The 20,942-nt window shown below is 40.8% G+C and overlaps 1 protein-coding gene across 1 annotated transcript in view; it reads left to right on the top strand.

Annotated features, from left to right (window-relative positions):
- Positions 1-9,011: 9,011 nt before the first annotated feature.
- ACSM1 (acyl-CoA synthetase medium chain family member 1) overlaps positions 9,012-20,942 on the top strand; it is a 47,781-nt gene continuing 35,850 nt past the window's right edge. Inside the window, exons 1-2 of the mRNA XM_059415193.1 lie at positions 9,012-9,065; positions 11,664-11,905. Coding sequence (XP_059271176.1) covers positions 11,714-11,905 — 192 coding nt within the window. The 5' untranslated portion in view covers positions 9,012-9,065; positions 11,664-11,713. The remainder of the gene's footprint in view (positions 9,066-11,663; positions 11,906-20,942) is intronic.

Genomic DNA, 20,942 nt, shown 5'->3' with positions numbered 1-20,942 from the left:
AGAAAGCAAAGACTTGGAGAGATTAAGTGACATACCCCAAAGACTTGTAGCTGATAAATGACAGCTACAGGTTCAAACCTAGACCCATTTGCATACAACACCTATGCATCCTTTCCTCTTGCTTGCCTTCTCTTCCAGCCCCTGACAAAATACTTCTCTTGCGGTAATCTTAAAATACCCACTAGGCACATGATCTGATGAGCACTGGATGTTATACTCAACTAGTGAATCACCGAACACTACATCAAAAACTGGTGATGTACTACATTTATACTAATGTTGGCTAATTGAATGTAATTTAAAATGAAAAAACCTGGGCGCCTGGGTGGCTCAGTGGTTGGGCCGCTGCCTTCGGCTCAGGTCATGATCTCAGGGTCCTGGGATCGAGTCCCGCATCGGGCTCTCTGCTCAGCGGGGAGCCTGCTTCCTCCTCTCTCTCTCTCTCTCTCTGCCTGCCTCTCTGCCTACTTGTGATTTCTCTCTGTCAAGTAAATAAATAAAATCTTTAAAAAAAAAAAAAATGAAAAAACCTACTAGAATGTGTACATCCTGTCATATACTCCTCCTGGAATCCACTGGGTGACACCAGAATTTTATGTTCGGCCTATTAGAGAGAGACAGTCTGCTACTCAAATAGCAAAACTTTGTCTTTCTCAGTCTGGATTTATCTACATTTAAGGGAGCATCATTTAACTGACAGCTTCCAAAAATTTAAAATCTAGCAGATTGTTCATTTTGACACTTTCACTGCTATCTTCATCATTTTTTTTAAAGATTTTATTTATTTATTTGACAGAGAGAAATCACAAGTAGACGGAGAGGCAGGCAGAGAGAGAGAGAGAGAGAGAGGGAAGCAGGCCCCCTGCTGAGCAGAGAGCCTGATTCGGGACTCGATCCCAGGACCCCGAGATCATGACCTGAGCCGAAGGCAGCGGCTTAACCCACTGAGCCACCCAGGCGCCCCAATCTTCATCATTTTTTATCATGTCCCCTTCCTCCATGCCTAACTCGTAGGCTCAGGAATGATTGATGATGGGAACTTGGCCCTTTAGGGGAAATGTATGACCCATGCAAAATATATTGTTTGACTCTCCACTCTACCCCCTTCTCTAGTCAGCTTGTATAAAGGAATCATAATATTTAGTCAGTCCTTTTTTTTTTTTTTTAAAGATTTTATTTATTTGTCAGAGACAGGGAGAGAGAGTGAGCGAGCACAGGCAGACAGAGAGGCAGGCAGAGGCAGAGGGAGAAGCAGGCTCTCTGCCAAGCAAGGAGCATGATGTGGGACTCGATCCCAGGACCCTGGGATCATGAGCTGAGCCGAAGGCAGCTGCTTAACCAACTGAGCCACCCAGGCGTCCCTAGTCAGTCCTTTTCACGAAGATTGGCTTCCTGTGACTACAATGAAATCACTGAATATGGTCTTTTTCAGGATGAGCTAAAGATAGACCACCTCATCCTTCTTGTGCTTATCTAGCAAAAGCCTGTAGTCTACCCCAGTAACCCTGAAAACCAAGAAGTAAGGGTTACCAAGTCCTATTGGTCAAGTATGAAATGTGTATAACTTCCCTGGGCAATCATTAGCTATGGGGGGAATCCCCAAACTAAACAATTTTTGTGTGTGTGTGTGTTGATGGCATAAGTTAGGCTTGTTGCCACTATTTGCAGATAGAAGGAGGAGCTTAGCCTGGGAAGGTACACTCAGTATTATTTCAACATCAGGTTCAAGTTCTGAAGTGACAAAGGGAGGATTATTTTAACACATGCATAAATGGTTTGGACTTCATCTGGAGGGTAATGAACTTAGGCAGCAATGCATTTCTAAATGATTGTGTTGGTAGGTGAAGGGTGAATACATTAGAGGGATGTTTACTTGTTTATGTAATCTTTATACCCAATGTGGGGCTTGAACTTTTCCCCCCAAGATCGAGTGTCACATGTTCTTTTTTTTTTTTAATTTTTTATTTCTTTTCAGCATAACAGTATTCATTGTTTTTGCACCACACCCATGCAATCCGTGCAATCCGTGCCCTCTCTAATACCCACAACCTGGTTCCCCCAACCTCCCGCCGCCCCCCTGCCCCTTCAAAACCCTCAGATTGTTTTTCAGAGTCCATAGTCTCTCGTGGTTCACCTCCCCTTCCAATTTCCCTCAACTCCCTTCTCCTCTCTAACTCCCCTTGTCCTCCATGCTATTTGTTATGCTCCACAAATGAGTGAAACCGTATGATAACTTCTGACTGAGCCAGCCAGGTGTCCCAAATTTGAGAATTCATAGCAGAAGAAATTCTATTTCTTGGAACTTGGTGATTTAGTGACTAAATAAGTCATGTGGGATAAGGGAAAAGAGGCACTTAAGGGCGATGTCTAGGGTTTTGATTAGTTACACCAGGTAGGTAATTATAACACTTTCTGAGAGAAACAGGTTTAAGGTGGGAATACTGAATTCAGTTGTGATCATGTTAACGCAGGCCATAACAAGGCTGTTATATATTTAGTGATCAGTTGGATATTTAAGTTTGTATTTGGGAGAGGTCATGATTTTAAATGTGGTTTAGGAAATTATCCAGAGCAAGAGAGAGAATGAGATAGAAAGTTCACAGGGAACGAGAGGAACTATTCCTGAGGATAGGTCCTTGGGGGACAGACAAGGATATCTAAAGAGAAGAAAGAGGAAGAGGATCCTGTGGACAATATTGAGAGAGAAGACTCAAAAAAGGCAAAGTGTGATAACAGAAAGAAGAGAGCAATTAAAGAGTTCATTGATATCGCCCAGAATGGCCAAGAGTCAGAACTGGAAAGGATTCATTCATCTGGAAGCAAGAATATTAGAAAAATTATTTCCAGAAAACAGCAACAACAACAACCAACAAATCAACCATTTCAATGAGTAATTAAAGGGAAAAAATTAGCTATGGGTTATGACAGAAAAGCTGGTAACAACTAATGTATTCAACTATGTCCAATAAACACTAATTGGAAGGGGAAGGAACAGAAGAAAAGATACATAAGCAAGGAAGCAACTTTTGGAGGAGGAAAGGATTTGAACAAATATGGTGAACATTGCTTTTCTCCTGTTCTTATGGCCTGAATTGTGTCCCCCAAATTTTGTATGTTGAAACCTTAATCCCCAGTACCTCAGAATGTGACTATACTTGGAAATAAGGTGTTTAAAGAGGCAATTAAGTTAAAATGAGGTGATTAGAATGGGCCTTCATCCAACCTGACTGGCATGCTTAAAAGAAGAGTAGATTAGGACCCACAGAAAGACACCAGGGGTGCATTGCACAGATGGATGACCATGTGAAGAGGTGGCAAGAGGAAATCAACCCTGCCAGCACCATGATCTTGAACTTCCAGCCTCCAGAATTGTGAGGAAATAAATGTCTGTTTAGAGCACCCAGTGTGCAATGTTTTGTTACAGCAGCCCTAGATGTCTAATACACCTACTCAGTGGCTTTCCCCACAATCACCTCTACTCTGCCTTGTTCCTTGCTAAAGGAACCCTGATTTTGTCCAGAGCCAGAGCTCTCCCTTCCCATTTCTCTTCCATTAAGTCAATTACAAAGTCTCAGTTTGTGACTTCTATGTCCTCTGTTCCTGTGAGGTAGAGTATATTTTTTTCTTGCTTTTACTTGCTTTCTATTCACCCCCTCCCCCATACACACTCTCCTGCGGAGAGGAATAGGATTCTCTGCTCCGTGCTGTTGAGCATGGTCTTTGGCTTGTTTTGGCCAATAGAATGTTAACAGAGATGATGCAAGCAGAAATTTTAAATGTAAAAAATTGTAAAAAAAAATATAAATGTAAAAAATGTAAAAAATAAATGTACTTACAGGTTTTGGTTTGATTTGGGTGCCTCTGCTGTCCACTATGCCAAGAGCCACTAGTCTGAGATTTATGAGAGAGAAATGTGTGTTAAATAAATGTGTGCCACTCTTTGTTGTGCAGTATTCTCACAACAACAAACAACTGATCAAATCTTAATTTCCTTTTTTTTTTTTTAAACAAAAATAGAACAAGACTGGTCTCATGTATTTGACAGTGAACTCTATTGGAAATGGGATTTTTTTTTTAAAGATTTTATTTATTTATTTGAAAGACAGAGATCACAAGTAGGCAGAGAGGCAGGCAGAGAGAGAGAGAGAGAGAGGGAAGCAGGCTTCCTGCGGAGCGGGGAGCCCGATGTGGGGCTCGATCCCAGGACCCTGAGATCATGACCCGAGCCGAAGGCAGCAGCCCAAACCACTGAGCCACCCAGGCGCCCCGGAAATGGGATTTAATAACAGCAATAATTTTTACTTTCACTGTATTCATTTTTAGTTTCTTCCCTGTGGCAAGTAAAATAATTGCTTAATTAGGGATGCCTAGGAGGCTCCATCAGTTAAGCGTCTTCCTTCTGCTCAGGTCATGATCCCAGGGTCCTGGGGTCACGTCCCACATCAGGCTTCTTGCTCAACAGGGAGCCTGCTTCTTCCTCTGCCTGCCACTCCTCCTGCTTGCTCAGCCAGTCTCTCACTCTCTCTGATAAATAAATAAAAATCTTTTAAAAGTAATAATTGAGTAATTATAGTGGTGGTACAGAGCTTCATTTAGACTGCTATGGATTTGTTTGTGGTGATATTTAATATTTTAATAAGGAAATTGATGTAAAGGAGAATATTGAATAAAGAATAGAGGTAATTGTGCATGGTCATATGAAAGAAGAATAAGGAAGGATATGAGGGAGAGGGGGAGGGAGAGAGAGAACAAGGAAGGAAGGGGGAAGGGAGAAAGAAGGAAAGAGAAGAAATGAAGGGGAGGTATGGCTGACTAAGTCTGAGAAATAGTAAGAATGGAGCAAGATTGCAAAAGAAGAAGGAAGGAGTGGAACCTGTTTTCCTTAAGGAATTAAAAATAGAGCTTCCCTGTGACCCTGCAGTTGCTCTACTGGGTATTTACCTCAAAGATACAGATGTAGTGAAAAGAAGGGGCACCTGTACCCCAGTGTTCATAGCAACAATGGCCACAGTCGCTAAAATGTGGAAAGAACCAAGGTGCCCTTCAACAGACGGACGGATAAAGAAAATACGGTCCATATCATATATACAATGGAGTATTATGCCTCTGTCAGAAAGGATGAATACCCAACGTTTGTATCAACATGGACGGGACTGGAGGAGATTATGCTGAGTGAAATAAGTCAAGCAGAGAGAGTCACTTATCATATGGTTTCACTTACTTGTGGAGCTTAAGCAATAACACGGAGGACATTGGGAGATGGAGAGAAGTGAGTTGGAGAGAGTCGGAGGGGGAGACAAAACATGAGAGACTGTGAACTCTGAGAGACAGAGTTTTGGAGGGGGGCTTTGGGGGGAGGTGAAGTGAGCCTGGTGGTAGGTATTATGGAGGGAACGTATTGCATGGAGCACTGGGTGTGGTGCACGAACAATGAATTTTGGAACACTGAAAAAAAATAAAGAAAACCTGAAAGAAAAGGCAAGTAGTGTCATCTTCACCTAAAAGGAAGTAGCTAGCTAAGGATCCATGGTGAAAGTAGCCAGATTTTATTTTTTATTTCTACTTAAGGAATATATATTGTAAAGTTTTTAAATTCCAGTTAGTTAATGGGGCACCTGGGTGGTTCAGTTAAGTGTCCCACTCTTGATTTCAGGTCAGGTCATGATCTCAGGGTTGTGGAAATCGACCCCTGCATCGGGCTTAGCCAGGAGTCTGCTTGGGAATCTCTCTTTTTCGTGCTGAACCTCACCCCTCAAAAATTAAAAATAATATAAAATAAAATAAATTCCAGTTAGTTAACATAAACTATGATTAGTAGTTGTAGGTGTACAGTTCAGTGATTCAACACTGATTCAACACCTGGTACTCATCACAAGTGCACTCCTTAATCCCCATCACCTATTTTACGCATCGCCCCACTCCCCCCACCAAGAAACAGACACTTAACTATAGTGCACAAACTGATGGTTACCAGAAATGGGCCAACTTTGAGAGTTGCCAGTGTGACTTCTAGTTCCATTGCCGCAGGGACCCACCCACTGGGAACTGGTCTTTCTCCAACATCACCACACGGGTGCAGTAGAGATCTGCCAGAGTGATGCCCATGGAGGCACTGCCCTGGGTTCACACAAAGCACTAGGAAAAGATACCTGTTTGAGAGGTGCAGTGTGAGGGGCAGAGTGGCGACCAAGAGAATCAGCTTTAATCAAAGATGCAGTCAGCCTGGGCACAGCATATAGGCTGGGAGAACTCTAATCTGAAGTTAACCTCTTAATTTTAGCTCCCTTTAACTAAACCTTCAGTAGGCTAATAGAGCCAGTTTGCCGCCAAAGGAGGTGTACCAGGGAGGAGTGAGCAGGAAGGGGGCATGTGCTCAGAAGAGCGGGGGTATTTACAGGAACTAAGATGCAGCTTTTTGATTTGGTCTTTTTTTTTTTTTTTTTTTTTTTTTTGGTCGTTCTTTTCTCTCTGCGTGTGGTTATCATTCCCTCTCCCATATTCTTCCAGTCTGAGTACTCTGAAAAGAAGTGGATCCTGGCACACCTGGGTGGCTTAGTTGGTTAAGTGTCTGCCTTTGTCTCAGGTCGTAATCTCCGGGTCCTAGAATCGAGTCCTGCATCAGGTTCCTTGCTCAGTGAGGAGCCTGCTTCTCTGTCTCCCTCTGCCCTTTCCCTCTCACCAACACCCCCCCATGCATGTGCACGCGCTCTCTCTCTCTCTCTCAAAAAAATAAATAAAATCTTAAAAAGAAAAAAAAAAAGACAGAGTTACATCAAATTGAGAACTTAAAACATCCAGCTTAGCTGGGGAAGTCTCATGGAGACAGCCAGGCCAGCAGCCCGATGGAGAGGCCTGGGTGGAGTGTCCTCCCCCAAGCTGAGACTTCCATCTGACCATAGGGCCATAGGGCAAATGATGGGCTCTGAAGCGAAAGATGCCTGCCTAGGCACAGTTTGGAGTGAGCTAAATTCCTATTTTGTGATTTCTTTACATATTCAAGGAGGCTGGACTAGCTGAGTTTGCTTTCCCTCCCCTTCCGATTCCATTCTGGTGGGGCTAGCCCAGCCTGGAGCCAGAAGAGCTGCAAGGCAAAATGCATAGCTCTTAGATTCCAGACCAGAAGGGCCAGTTCTGACCTGGAAGCCAGCTAATAACTAACCAGGCTCCCAAGGCTCCCAACTTGCAGCACAAGTCTCACAAAACAACATTCTTTAGCCTACCTGCGCACATGCAGGTCCTGGTGGCTAGTCAGGACAAGTCACAGAAACCTCTATCCACACAATACAACAGATAATGAGGCTGATAGTATCTCTGCCATATTTTGATGTTACTCTGTCCCCACGGGGTTTCCAGGACCACTGAGTCAGGGGATGAGAGTATAGAGAACTCATAACTGCTCTTCAGTGCCCAAACTAGATGTGACTTGTGTCTTCCTAGTGTTCAATATTCAGACCTGGAATTCAATGGGCTCATTCAGACTACAAGAGAGGCTTTGAAATGAAAAGAGAAGTGTGAACGGAATCTTCAGAGGATTCCACTATCTCTATCATAGACCCATTTTTACAGATCGGCAAACCAAGGCACAAGGGACTAAGAAACCAGCTCAATGTCACAGAGCTGGTAACTGGTGAAAGCTAGACTGAACCAGGCTGCCTGGCCCAGAGCTGGACTTCTTCACCCACAACACCAGCGTTACAGTTCCACATGGGAGAGCCACTGAGACCCAGAGTGTGTCTTGTAGACTTTCCTTCCTGTCCCCATTTTCTTCCCCAAAGTATCTGCCTCTTCTGCTTGAGTATCAGGGCCTTTTATACTTTGATATTTTGGCTGTTTAATCTTTCCTTACTATGGCAAGTCATCTTATCACTGCCTTCTCACTTTCTCCTCTCCATAAAAACTCTGTCTTGAGCTGAAAATTGATCATAAATGAATTGGTCAGGACAACCCACCTCTTGGAAGCCAGGCTTGCTCTCAAATCCAGGAATGTCCTAGGTGTCTCCAGCAATCTTTGTGGTACTTTTGTCCCTGCTTCATTGGAGGGTGGGAGGGAAAAGTTGCTGTGAAAGTTGGGCCGGGGTCCCCAGCAACACCCCCAAAATGGCTCTAGTAGAAATCTAACAATACAAGCCACTTCATGCAGCAATCCAGGCTTATTTAATGCAACGTTAATATCAACCCAGTGTTTACATGTCTGAGCCAAGCACTATGCAGACTTTACCTGGTGCTGTTCAAGGAACCTGAGGAACATATCTTATTAACAACCACACTCCTCTGTTTTGTTAGAAGAGGCCAACGGCTTGTCCATCAGCCATTTTGTAAGTTGTTGAGCCAGGATTTAAGCCCAAGACCTTGGGATTCCAAAGACCCTGCATTTATTAGTACACTGAACTGTTTCTCTCCAAATCCCAAATTAACAAAAACAGCCAATATTGATTAGGCCAAGCACTGTGCTATGTGCTCATCAGGAATTACTCCGTCTAATCCTAACAACGTAATAACAAGACAACCCTGAGACAACCATAAGGTGTCACTGTTATCATTCCCATTTTATGTACAAGGAGACAAGAGTAAAGAAAGGACGTCAGTGAAAGTCAAAGAGATGGTACATGAAAGACTGGAGACTTAAACTCAGATCTTTCTGCTTCCAGAGCGCAGGCATTAACTACTAAGCCATATTGTCACTTGGCTATCATTTAAATGTGAGCACTAGAGACATGGGGCTGGGAAAGAGGGCAGGTTAGTCCCAGAGTTAGTGAGAATTCTCCATTTTATTTTGTTTCTTTACACCACAAGTCATCCCGTAAGAATTGGAATGGCTTCATATGGTTTATTTTTCCAACCCACAGTCTCTCCAGTGTAGGGTTGGGATAGTTTCCTGTCCTGTTCTAACTGAGCATCTCCTCCCACTTCAGAGTTGTCCAATTCCTGCTCTCCACCCCTAGATATGGGCAGTCCTTTCTGTGTGCACACCCCTGGGAACTTTCCTCATTAGAAGTTGAGTATATTAAGTCCCCATTTCTCTACAAGCCCAAGATAAAGCCCAGCTGTTTTCTAGACACTGCCAGGTAAGGCATGTAAATGACAATTTCTTTGTGAGAGGTGTGTGTGTGTGTGTGTGTGTGTGTCACAAGGCAATAAAATATTTACAGAGCCCTGGGTTTAAAATCCAAAGGCCCAATTCCAGATGTTAGTAATATCATTTATCAGTTGGTTGACTTTGGGCAAGGCTCTTAACTTCTTTGATACTTTGCCTCCTTGATGCAAAATGAAGATGGTGATATTGAATAAAAAGGATAAATGAGAATATATGTGTGATATGCCTAGCACAGTGGCTGGCATGTAGAGGGTGATCTGTTTAAAGTTAGGCAGCTCTGAGTATGGTGAACCATGCAGGAGGGTACAGAAGAGAGTATGAAGACTCAGAAAGTGAACACTTGAAAGAAAATTCCACTATGCAGAAGTTGGTTCATATTATATAAAGTGAATACCTTTCATCTAAAAAAAAATTTTTTTAAATATCTAACCGGAAGAATGGTTTATTTCAGAATTTGCTGGAAGTCAGAGAGTGTTCCAGTATTTATTGAGCCCTTAGTATATGTTAGGTAGTAGCTGGCAGTGTAGTTTGTACAGATTATCTCACTAATTCTCTGGGAAGTCAGGTGGAAGATATTACTAGTGTGTCTTCAGTTTCAGTGACCAGGGTCATCAAGGTCATCTAATGAACTTGTTTTAACTTAATCACTCCTGCAAAGACTCTGTCTCCAAATACAGTCACATTCTGAAGTACCGGGGATTAAGACTTTAACAAATGAATTCTAAGGGACACAAATGAGCTCATAATAAAGGATTAATTAATTTCCTCATTATTTCTGTCCATGTGCTTTTGTCTTCAGCCACTTATTGAGGGGTTGTTTGGGCTGACCGTGTGTCTTTTAGACCTGAGGTTATTTTAGACTTAAAATCCAAAGGCCCAATTCCAGACTTTTTAGACTTTTAGAATCTGAGGTTATTTATGTATCTGTGCCTTAAAATAACAAATGAGTTGGGTATTCCTGCTCTGAATCGGTTCAGGCTTATAGAGGGTTAGACAACAGGGAAGGCAGACTTCTAAAACCAGGTCTGCGCAACACTTGCCTTGCAAACTTGGAGAAATCCCCTTTTGGTGTGTTGGTCTTAATCAAATATTTTAAGCTCAAATATCCAGGGACTTGACAGGGACAGTAATGGAGAAGCAAGTAGGCATGACAAAATAAGGAGTGGTGGAAACCATGTGAAATTGGAGAACATTCTATTTGCGTAAGATTCTCAGCTCCAGCCATTTGTGCCGGTTTGATTGCCAGACTTCAAGACTTTTAAATGAAATCTCCTAAGGTTTAAATGTTGACAATTTAAATTTTTCCTCCAAAGACCGAGAGCCAGCAGGAATATGTCTGAGGGCCAGATCTGGGCCAGTGGCGATCTTAGTGTCTCTTTCTTGCCCCAGAATGCTCTGATGAAACCTAAGGTAGTACTGTTGATTGACAGGGATTAAAAAGAGGACATTACTTTAGTTAAGTCACAAGGCCCAGGGATCCGTGCTGACAAGCAAACTGTAATAGATGAACCTTTCGTATATCCTCTTTTCTGGAGACATTAACACAGGGCATATTTAGCAGTCCCTCTCCCTGCTAGGAATGTGAGGTAGGCTTCTGGGGGCAGCATCAAAATTGGGGTTAGGTTATTATAGGTCTAAACTGGCTGAAAATAAACTAAGGTTTTATTTATCTATTGATCTATTGATCTATCTATTATTATTATACTATTATATTAGTACTATATACTATATTGTACTAATATAATATTATATATAATATATATATACTATATTGTACTAATATAATAGTATAATAATAATAATAGTATAATAGTATACTATTAGTATAGTATAATAGTATATAGTAGACAACAGACCATAGAATATTGATCTATAGAATAGATCAACAGAATAGTATAATAATAGTATAATAGTATACTAATATTACAAATAGACATAGATCACAAAAATTATGTGATTGCTGAAACTAATGAGGAGAGGAGGCTTTATTGGTTTGGGCGGTAAGGGGCTTGACTCTCAAGCTGTTCCTGAAGTGGTTTTCTTCAGTTAACATTCTCATGGAAAGATTGTTCTAGCTTAAGCCAGTTTTCACAATAAGACTTCAACAATAATAAATGAAGTTTCCGGTCCCATGTAAAAGGGGCCTTTGTTGGAATCTGGAGTGGCAAACAAATCTTATTTCATGGGTCAGCTCTCATGGGTTGGACGTAGCTGCCTCCAATATTGTCCTGGGAAAGCCCCCTTCGGCCAGATCTCAGTCCACTAGGGAAGTTGTGATATTAGTACTGAGTATGGTGTTGTCCTGAGTATGGTGATGTGTATTTGTCACATACAATGTGTATTTGTCACTGATTGTCTCAAGTGACAGAAACCCAACTTCACGCAGGAAAAATTGTTGGCCCACAGAATTCAGGACAGGATATTAACAAGAGAGGGAGTAGAGATGTGGATGGGCCTTGGGCCTTCCAAATTCTGGTGAGCTGAAACAAAACTATTACTCTAACAAAGCTATTGCTTTCCTTTTGTGGACGAAATTACCATTCCGTAACCAGTCTATTAACCATCCAAGGCAGGTGACGACCTGAGAATTCTGTGCTGTCTTCCTGAGCACTGTCCACCATGCAGCGGCTAATGAGGTTCCTGGACCTCTGGAACATCTACAAACCCTCCCATGGCTTTCACTCTGCCTCTGGGTACCTTCACTGCCAGGCTTTATCAGAAGTTGGAGCCCCGAGGTGGAATGACTATGATGTTCCCAAGGAATTTAACTTTGCAAGTGATGTCCTAGACTACTGGACTCAAATGGAGAAGGTAAGAAGCCACCTGTGATGAGAAGTGAGGACAGGAATGGCCTCACTGACTTCGTCATGCTCCTATTAGACTGAGAGGCACTGAACCAGGAATGGCTACCATCTCAGCTCACCACTGGTGTGGGAAAAGCTCATGTTTGGGGGTTCAATTCTCAGCCTGGCCACTTTCTCACTTTTTTATCTGTAAAATGGGGATAATCTCATTTAGGAAACAAGAAAGTGGGTGAATATATCACATAACTGTAACCAAGTACAAGGTTAATAACTAATAACCTTGCTAATAACAAGGTTAGCAAGGAGATGTTAATCTGAATTCTTACCTTCATCTAAGGAGACTATGAGCCTAACTAGCATTTGTCTCATCAGACTTGGGCCTCACTTCAGGTTTCACTCATAGGGAAAGGACAGATCACCTGACTGTACACATGAGTGTCTGGCATCTTTAGCGAAGTCTTGTCATCTCTCATTCTGTGAAGAGGGCAGGTGCACTGGATTCCTCTCTATCAGCTGCCTACTTGAGCATGGCTTTAGGGTCTATCCATGGCTTTAGGGTCTATCCAGAGAAGAAAGTCTAGAGGTTACACGTCTCTGCAGAAGAACCCAAGTGCTTGGTTTGTCTTTCCCAAGAGAAAGACCAGAGAGTTAACATAAAATGGAGTTAGAGAGTAATGTGTTAATTAATTGAATTTAAATAAAATAAAATAAATTTTTTTAAAAAAAAGAAGGGTAGAGAAATGTTTAACCTACACTTGTAACATTTGGTCAGAGGTCATAAATAGTAAAATGGTATATTTTTACCAAAAAAAAAAAGGAAGTTCATATAATTTTAAATTTCCCATGAATCTGCATTTATATGTTAGTATTCAGCTAACATGGGAGCTTCCTCCCCACCTCCTTCTTTCTCCTTTCTCTGAATTTCCATGGTAACACCAAGGAAAATAGAGGGCTCAATTAGGGAGAGCAATATATATATATACTTTTTATACTTATATTTATATATTATATATGTTTATATAATATATAAATAATATAATACTATAATAATAAATAAATAATATATAAAAATATATGTTATATATTTATAATATATAAATATATATGGGCCAAATCAAGCACTTTTCATTTAATACTATGACTAGATGGATACTTAGCCCCATTTTCCAGACAGGAAAACTGAGGTTCCAAGGATTTTAAATAACCCTGAGAAACCACCACATACTCAATAAATGAAGGAGCAGGATTTGGACCCAGGCTGTCTGAGTCTACAATACTTTATTTAACCTGGTCTCACAGTCTAATGATGTCAAACATCTCTGCCTTCAGACTCTAAAATGACTTTGGTCACTGCCCTGACCAGTCATCTAGTTAAGAACTTTTTTGAACCATGAGACAGGCTGGAGAGGGAGGAGGTGGAAAGGAAGAAGAGTTGCCATCACTTCCCCCCTGATTTATCTTTATTTAGTCCTTATAGTTAGTTAATGCACCAACCCATGGAGATAAATGCCAAGTAAATATGACCCCAGGGATGCCTCATCTTTGTTGGGTTTTCTGTCTTATTATCAATCCTTGCCAATTTGTCCATGTCTCCAAATTCTCCCCACCTTCCAGGTCCTCATCTCCTTAATATTTATTCTTTTTTTTTTTTAATATTTTATTTATTTATTTGACAGAGAGAAATCACAAGTAGATGGAGAGGCAGGCAGAGAGAGAGAGAGGGAAGCAGGCTCTCCGCTGAGCAGAGAGCCCGATGCGGGACTCGATCCCAGGACTCTGAGATCATGACCTGAGCCGAAGGCAGCGGCTTAACCCACTGAGCCACCCAGGCGCCCCTTAATATTTATTCTCACAGCATTTCTTATTTGTCTGTTTCCACTTTCCCAATCGCCTTGATCATAATCAGTGTCTCTTTAATGAGGCATGGCACCTATCACCTAGCTCTAGCTGTCCCTCCATAAACATTAGTGGAATAAAAGTTTTGAGACCTGCCTTACAAGCTCTCTAAGTCTTGATGTTGTTCCTATGAAAGACGCTTCAGAAGGTCCACTGCAGTTCACTCTGGCTTCCTTACAGCTTAACAGGTACCACCTGAGAACTGATCCATGACCCAAACAACACAATCAAAGCCATAATGAGTGATAAAATTTGTTTTAATTCACATTTCAACATATTTTACTTATAAAATACGTTAGAAATCCAACTTTTATTTTCAAAATCTGTGTGTGTGTGTTGGCAAAGAATTTGTTATAAGACGAAAGAGAGTACCTGGTGAGCCAGACAACATATGTCATGGCATGGAATACAGACCACCAATTTATAACCCATGACTATTCTTGGAAATTAAATCCTTTGTTACTCTAGGCTCCTAAGATAGATAATCTACTTTAGTAGATTTCTGGAGCAGCCTCCCAAATCTGAGAGGTCACATTCTGTCCAAATTCATCCATCCATTCATTCATTCATTCAATCATTCAGCTAAGACTTAGTGAGCCCCTACCCTGTGCCATTATTCTTCTAGATGATGGGGGTAGGAAAGTAAACAAAATGTACAACTATTCATTTTTTCTCTTTAGACAGTGATTTCCCCCTTCATGTCTTAGGAGAGGTGAGTCAGTATTAGTGGAGTTGCATTTTTTTGTTTTGGCAAAAATCATAACAGAAACAAATTCTTCCTATCACCCCGATGTACCTTAATAATAAACATTGCTCAGTAAGAGGAGTCAGTTAGGTATTAACCACAAAACTGAAAAAAAATCCACAGATCAATGACATTGATCCATATCACCTGTCTCCTTTACCCATAACATTTGCCAAAAGAAATTAATTTATGAACTACCAAAAATTTCAAGCTCCTTACTATTCAACAGTCAGGTCTGCCTAGATTTCTCTGAGTTAGTGTCTCTGTGTTTTGTTGCTCCTAAATTTAATTCTGTAATTTTTAAGGATTTTTTTTTTCATTAGAAAGAGAGAGAGCTCTCAAGAGCACAAGCAGGTTTGGGGGAGGGGCAGAGAAGAATTCAGGACTCCATCCCAGGACCTTTAGGAGATCATGACCTGAGTAGAAAGTAAACACTTAACCAACTGAGCCACCCAGGTGCCTATAATTCTGTAATTTTACATAAAAAATTAGCAACAGTCCTAGGACCTGTATAGTTCAAGAGGGTCCTCATGTTCTTTTGAAAGTATTAGACTTCTATCCTAGCATCCCAGCATAGTATGCCCAAAAGGTCTGTACCTTTTGTAATTCTGATACACATGTAGGATCAGCATCACTAGAATGTAAGTTCAATGAGAGAGTGGAATTTTTACTATTTTGTTAACTATTGTATCCACAGCATATAGAACACACCTGGAACATTTCATTACCTATTGAATGAATTTGAATGTGTCAGCTCCCTGAACAGTGGCACAACCAGCACAAGATAAGCAATGTTGGTGTTTGGCCATACTTGGTTGTATTTTAGCAATGGGCTGTTAACATTCTCATGGATATGTTGTAAATATATATGTGGGAAGAGGGAAGGCTTTGGCTCAGAGAAAGCAACAGATTATAGGAACCAGAATCAGGATATGGGGTTTATTTTGTAAAGTCACTAAATGTTCATTCCTATATTGCAACAGTCAATCTGTAGAGCTGAATGGTTGCTCCCAGTTGAGAGATACTTGGCTCTCCAGTTTATGCTAGAGGAACATGGCGGGCTTCTCTCATTTATGCATTTGCCTGACCCATACAACATCTGAGTTTGCCACCGCTGGTGTAAAAACAAGATTATCTCAATTTATCTAAAATCATCCATTTTCCAAGTCAACTTTTTAAAAATTTATTTTTTTTAATTTCTTTTCAGTGTTCCAGAATTCATTGTTTATGCACGACACCCAGTGCTCCATGCAATACATGCTGTCCTCAATACCTACCACCAGGATCACCCAACCTCCCACCCCCCCCTCCCATCCAAAACCCTTCAGTTAGTTCCTCAGAGTCCACAGTCTCTCATGGTATGTCTCCCCCTCCAATTTCCCCCAACTCCCTTCTCCTCTACATCTCCCCATGTCCTCTGTGTTATTCCTTATGCTCCACAATTAGTGAAACCATGTGATAATTGACTCTCTCTGCTTGAGTTATTTCACTCAGCATAATCTCTTTCAGTCCCTTCCATGTTGATACAAAAGTTGGGTATTCATCCTTTCTGATGGAGGCTTAATACTCCATAGTATGTATGGACCACATCTTCTTTATCCATTTGTCTGTTGAAGGGCATCTTGGTTCTTTCCAGAGTTTGGCGACTGTGGCTATTGCTGCTATAAATATTGGGGTACAGGTGGACCTTTTTTTCAATACATCTGTATCCTTGGGGTAAATACCCTGTAGTGCTATTGCCAGGTCAGAGGGAAGCTCTATTTTTAATTTCTTAAGGAATCTCCACTCTATTTTCCAAAGTGGCTTCACCAACTTATATTCCCACCAAATGTGTAAGAGGGTTCCCTTTTTTCCACATCCTCTGCAGCACACGTTGTTTATTGTCTTGTGAATTTTGGCCATTCTAACTGGTGTAAGGTGGTATCTCAATGTGGTTTTGATTTGAATCTTCCTAATGGCTAGTGATGGTGAACATTTTTTCATGTGTCTGTTATACATTTGCATGTCTTCGTTGGAGAAGTCTCTGTTCATGTCTTCTGCCCATTTTTTTAAATTAATTAATTTATTTTCAGCATAACAGTATTCATTATTTTTGCACCACACCCAGTGCTCCATGCAATCCATGCCCTCTATAATACCCACCACCTGGTACCCCAACCTCCCATACCTCCCCGCCACTTCAACCCCCTCAGATTGTTTTTCAGAGTCCATAGTCTCTCATGATTCACTTCCCCCTTCCAATTTCCCCCAACTCCCTACTCCTCTCTAACTCCCCATGTCCTCCATGTTATTTGTTATGCGCCACAAATAAGTGAAACCATATGATAATTGACTCTCTCTGCTTGACTTATTTCACTCAGCATAATCTCTTCGAGTCCTGTCCATGTTGCTACACAAGTTGGGTATTCATCCTTTCTGATGGAGGCATAATACTCCATAGTGTATATGCACCACATTTTCCTTATTCATTCGTTCGTTGACGGGCATCTTGGTTCTTTCCACAGTTTGGCGACCGTGGCCATTGCTGCTATAAACATTGGGGTACAGGTGGCCCTTCTTTTCACTCTATCTGTATCTTTGGGGTAAATACCCAGGAGTGCAATTGCAGGGTCATAGGGAAGTTCTATTTTTAATTTCTTGAGGAATCTCCACACTGTTCTCCAAAGAAGCTGTACCAACTTGCATTCCCACCAACAGTGTAAGAGGGTTCCCCTTTCTCCACATCCCCTCCAACACATGTTGTTTCCTGTCTTGTTAATTTTGGCCATTCTAACTGGTGTAAGGTGATATCTCAATGTGGTTTTAATTTGAATCTCCCTGAGGGCTAGTGATGACGAACATTTTTTCATGTGTCTGATAGCTATTTGTATGTCTTCATTGGAGAAGTGTCTGTTCATATCTTCTGCCCATTTTTTGATATGATTGCCTGTTTTGTGTGTGTTGAGTTTGAGGAGTTCTTTATAGATCCTGGATATCAGCCTTTTGTCTGTACTGTCATTTGCAAATATCTTCTCCCATTCCGTGGGTTGCCTCTTTGTTTTTTTGACTGTTTCCTTTGCTGTGCAGAAGCTTTTGATTTTGATGAAGTCCCAAAAGTTTATTTTCACTTTTGTTTCCTTTGCCTTTGGAGACATATCTTGAAAGAAGTTGCTGTGGCTGATATCGAAGAGATTATTGCCTATGTTCTCCTCTAGGATTCTGATGGATTCCTGTCTCACGTTGAGGTCTTTTATTCATTTTGAGTTTATCTTTGTGTACGGTGTAAGAGAATGGTCGAGTTTCATTCTTCTATATAGCTGTCCAGTTTTCCCAGCACCATTTATTGAAGAGACTGTCTTTTTTCCACTGTATATTTTTTTCCTGTTTTGTCGAAGATTAATTGACCATAGAGTTGAGGGTCCATATCTGTTCTGCCCATTTTTTGACATGATTATCTGTTTTGTGTGTGTTGAGTTTGAGGAGCTCTTTATAGATCTTGGATATCAGCCCTTTGTCTGTACTGTCATTTGCGAATATCTTCTCCCATCCTGTAGGTTGCCTCTTTGTTTTGTTGGCTGTTTCCTTTGCTCTGCAGAAGGTTTTGAGCTTGAGGAAGTCACAAAAGTTCATTTTTCCTTTTGTTTCCTTTGCCTTTGGAGACATATTGAAAAAAGTTGCTGTAGCCTATGTCAAAGAGGTACTGCCTATGTTCTCCTCTAGGATTCTGATGGTTTCCTGCTTCACGTTGAGGTCTTTTATCCATTTCGAGTTTATCTTTGTGTATGGTGTGAGAGAATAGTCGAGTTTCATTCTTCTACACAAAGCTGTCCAATTTTTCCAGCAGCATTTATTGAAAAAACTTTTTTTTCCCCACTGTATATTTTTCCTGCTTTGTTGAAGATTAGTTGACCATAAAGTTGAGGGTCCATATCTGGGCTCTCTAGTTGGTTCCACTGGTCTATGTATCTGTTTATGTGCCAGTACCATGCTGTCTTGGTGATCACAGCTTTGTAGTAAAGCTTGAAATCAGGCTATGTGATGCCCCCAGTTTTTTCTTTTTCAACATTTCCTTAGCAATCCGGGGTCTCTTCTGATGCCATACAAATTTTAGGATTGTTTTTTCCAGATCTTTGAAAAATGCCAGTGAGATTTTGATCGGAAGGGCATTGAAAGTAAAGATTGCTCTAGGGAATATAGACATTTTAAGAATGTTTATTCTTGGGCACCTGGGTGGCTCAGTGGGCTAAAGCCTCTGCCTTTGGCTCGGGTCGTGATCTTGGGGTCCTGGGATTGGGCTCTCTGCTCAGAGGGGAGCCTGCTTCTCTCTCTGCCTGCCTCTCTGCCTACTTGTGATTTCTGTCTGTCAAATAAATAAATAAAATCTTTAAAAAAAAAGAATGTTTATTCTTCCAATCCATGAGAATGGAATAGTCTTCCATCTTTTTGGGTCTTCTTCAATTTCTTTCACGAGTGTTCTTTAGTTCCTTGAGTAGAGATCCTTTACCTCTTCGGTTAGGTTTATTCCCAGGCATCTTATGGCTCTTGGTGCTATAGTAAGTGGAATCAATTATCTAACCTCCATTTTTGTATTTTCCTTGTTAGTTTATGAGAAAGCAACTGATTTCTGTACATTTATTTTGTATTCTGCCACATTACTGAATTGCTTTATGAGTTCTATTAGTTTGGGAGTAGAGCCTTTTGGATTTTCCATATAAATTATCGTGTCATCTGTGAAGAGAGAGAGTTTGACTTCTTCATTGTCAATTTGAATACCTTCTATTTCTCTTTGGTGTCTGATTGCTGTTGCTAGGACTTCTAACACTGTTGTGGGACAAGAGTGGTGAGAGTTGCCATCCTTGTCAGGTTCCTGATCTCAAAGGGAAGGCTGTCAGCTTTTTCCCATTGAGGATGATATTTGCCGTGGGTTTTTCATAGGTAGATTTTATGAAGTTCAGGAATGTTCCCTCTATCCCTATACTTTGAAGTGTTTTAATCAGGAATGGATGCTGTATCTTGTCAAATGCTTTTTCTGCATCAATTGAGAGGACCATGTAGTTCTTCTCTCTTTTCTTATTGATTTGTTCTATCACATTGATTGATTTGTGAATGTTGAACCAACCTTGCCACCCATGAATAAATCCCACCTGGTCATGGTGGATAATCTTTTTAATGCACTATTGGATCTTATTAGCTAGTATCTTTTTGAGAATCTTAGCATCCATATTCATCAGGGATATTGGTCTAAAATTCTCCTTTTTGGTGGGGTGTTTGCCTGGTTTGGGGATCAGGGCAATGCTGGCTTCATAAAAAGAGTCTGAAAGTTTTCCTTCTGCTTCAATTTTTTGAAACAGCTTCGGGAGAATAGGTATTATTTTTTTTCTTTGAAAGTTTGGTAGAATTCCCCAGGGAATCTGTCAGATCCTGGGCTCTTGTTTTTTGGGAGGTTTTTGATCACTGCTTCAATCCATTCCTAGATATTGGTCTATTCAGGTTGTCACGTTCTTCCTGATTCAGTTTTGGAAGTTTATAGGTTCCAGGAATGCATCCATTTCATCTAGGTTGCTTAATTTACTGACATATAACTGTTGGTAATAATTTCTGATGATTGTTTCTACTTCCTTGGTGTTAGTTGTGATCTCTCCCTTTTCATTCATAATTTCATTAATTTGGGTCTTATCTCTTTTCTTTTGTATTAGTTTAGCCAGTGGTTTATCGATCTTATTGATTCTTTCAAAAAACCAGCTTCTAGTTTCATTGATGTGTTCTACTGTATCTCTAGTTTCTATCCCATTGATCTCTGCTCTAATCTTGATTATTTCCCTTCTTGTGTGTGGGGTTGGCTTAACTTTTGTGGATTCTCCAGCTCTTTAAGGTTTAAAGACAGATGGTATATTCTGGATTTTTCAGTTTTTTTGAGGGAGGCTTGGATGGCTCTGTATTTCCCCCTTAGGACTGCCTTTGCTGTATCCCATAGGTTTTGGACTGAAGTGTCTTCATTCTCATTGGTTTCCATGAATTGCTGAAGTTCTTCTTTGATTTCCTGGTTGATCCAAGCATTCTTAAGCAAGGTGGTCTTTATCTTCCAGGTGTTTTAATTCCAAACTTTTTCTTGTGGTTGGGTTCCAGTTTCAAAGCATTGTGATCTGAGAATATGTAGGGAATAATCTCAATCTTTTGGTATCAGTTGAGTCCTGATTTGTGACCCAGCATGTGGTCTATTCTGGAGAAAGTTCCATGTGCACTCGAAAAGAATGAGTATTCTGTTGGTTTAGGGTGGAATGTTCTGTTTATATCTATGAGATATAAAGTCCAAAGTATCATTCAATGCTCTTGTTTCTTTATTGATTTTCTGCTTGGATGATCTGTCTATTGTTGAGAGTAGTGTGTTAAGATCCCCCACTATTAGTGTATTCATATCAGTATG

Source organism: Mustela nigripes, chromosome 11 (assembly GCF_022355385.1).
Source record: "Mustela nigripes isolate SB6536 chromosome 11, MUSNIG.SB6536, whole genome shotgun sequence".
In the NCBI taxonomy this organism is placed as follows: domain Eukaryota; kingdom Metazoa; phylum Chordata; class Mammalia; order Carnivora; family Mustelidae; genus Mustela; species Mustela nigripes.
Note: the sequence above shows the minus strand (reverse complement) of the source record. Positions and strands in the feature narration are given on the sequence as shown.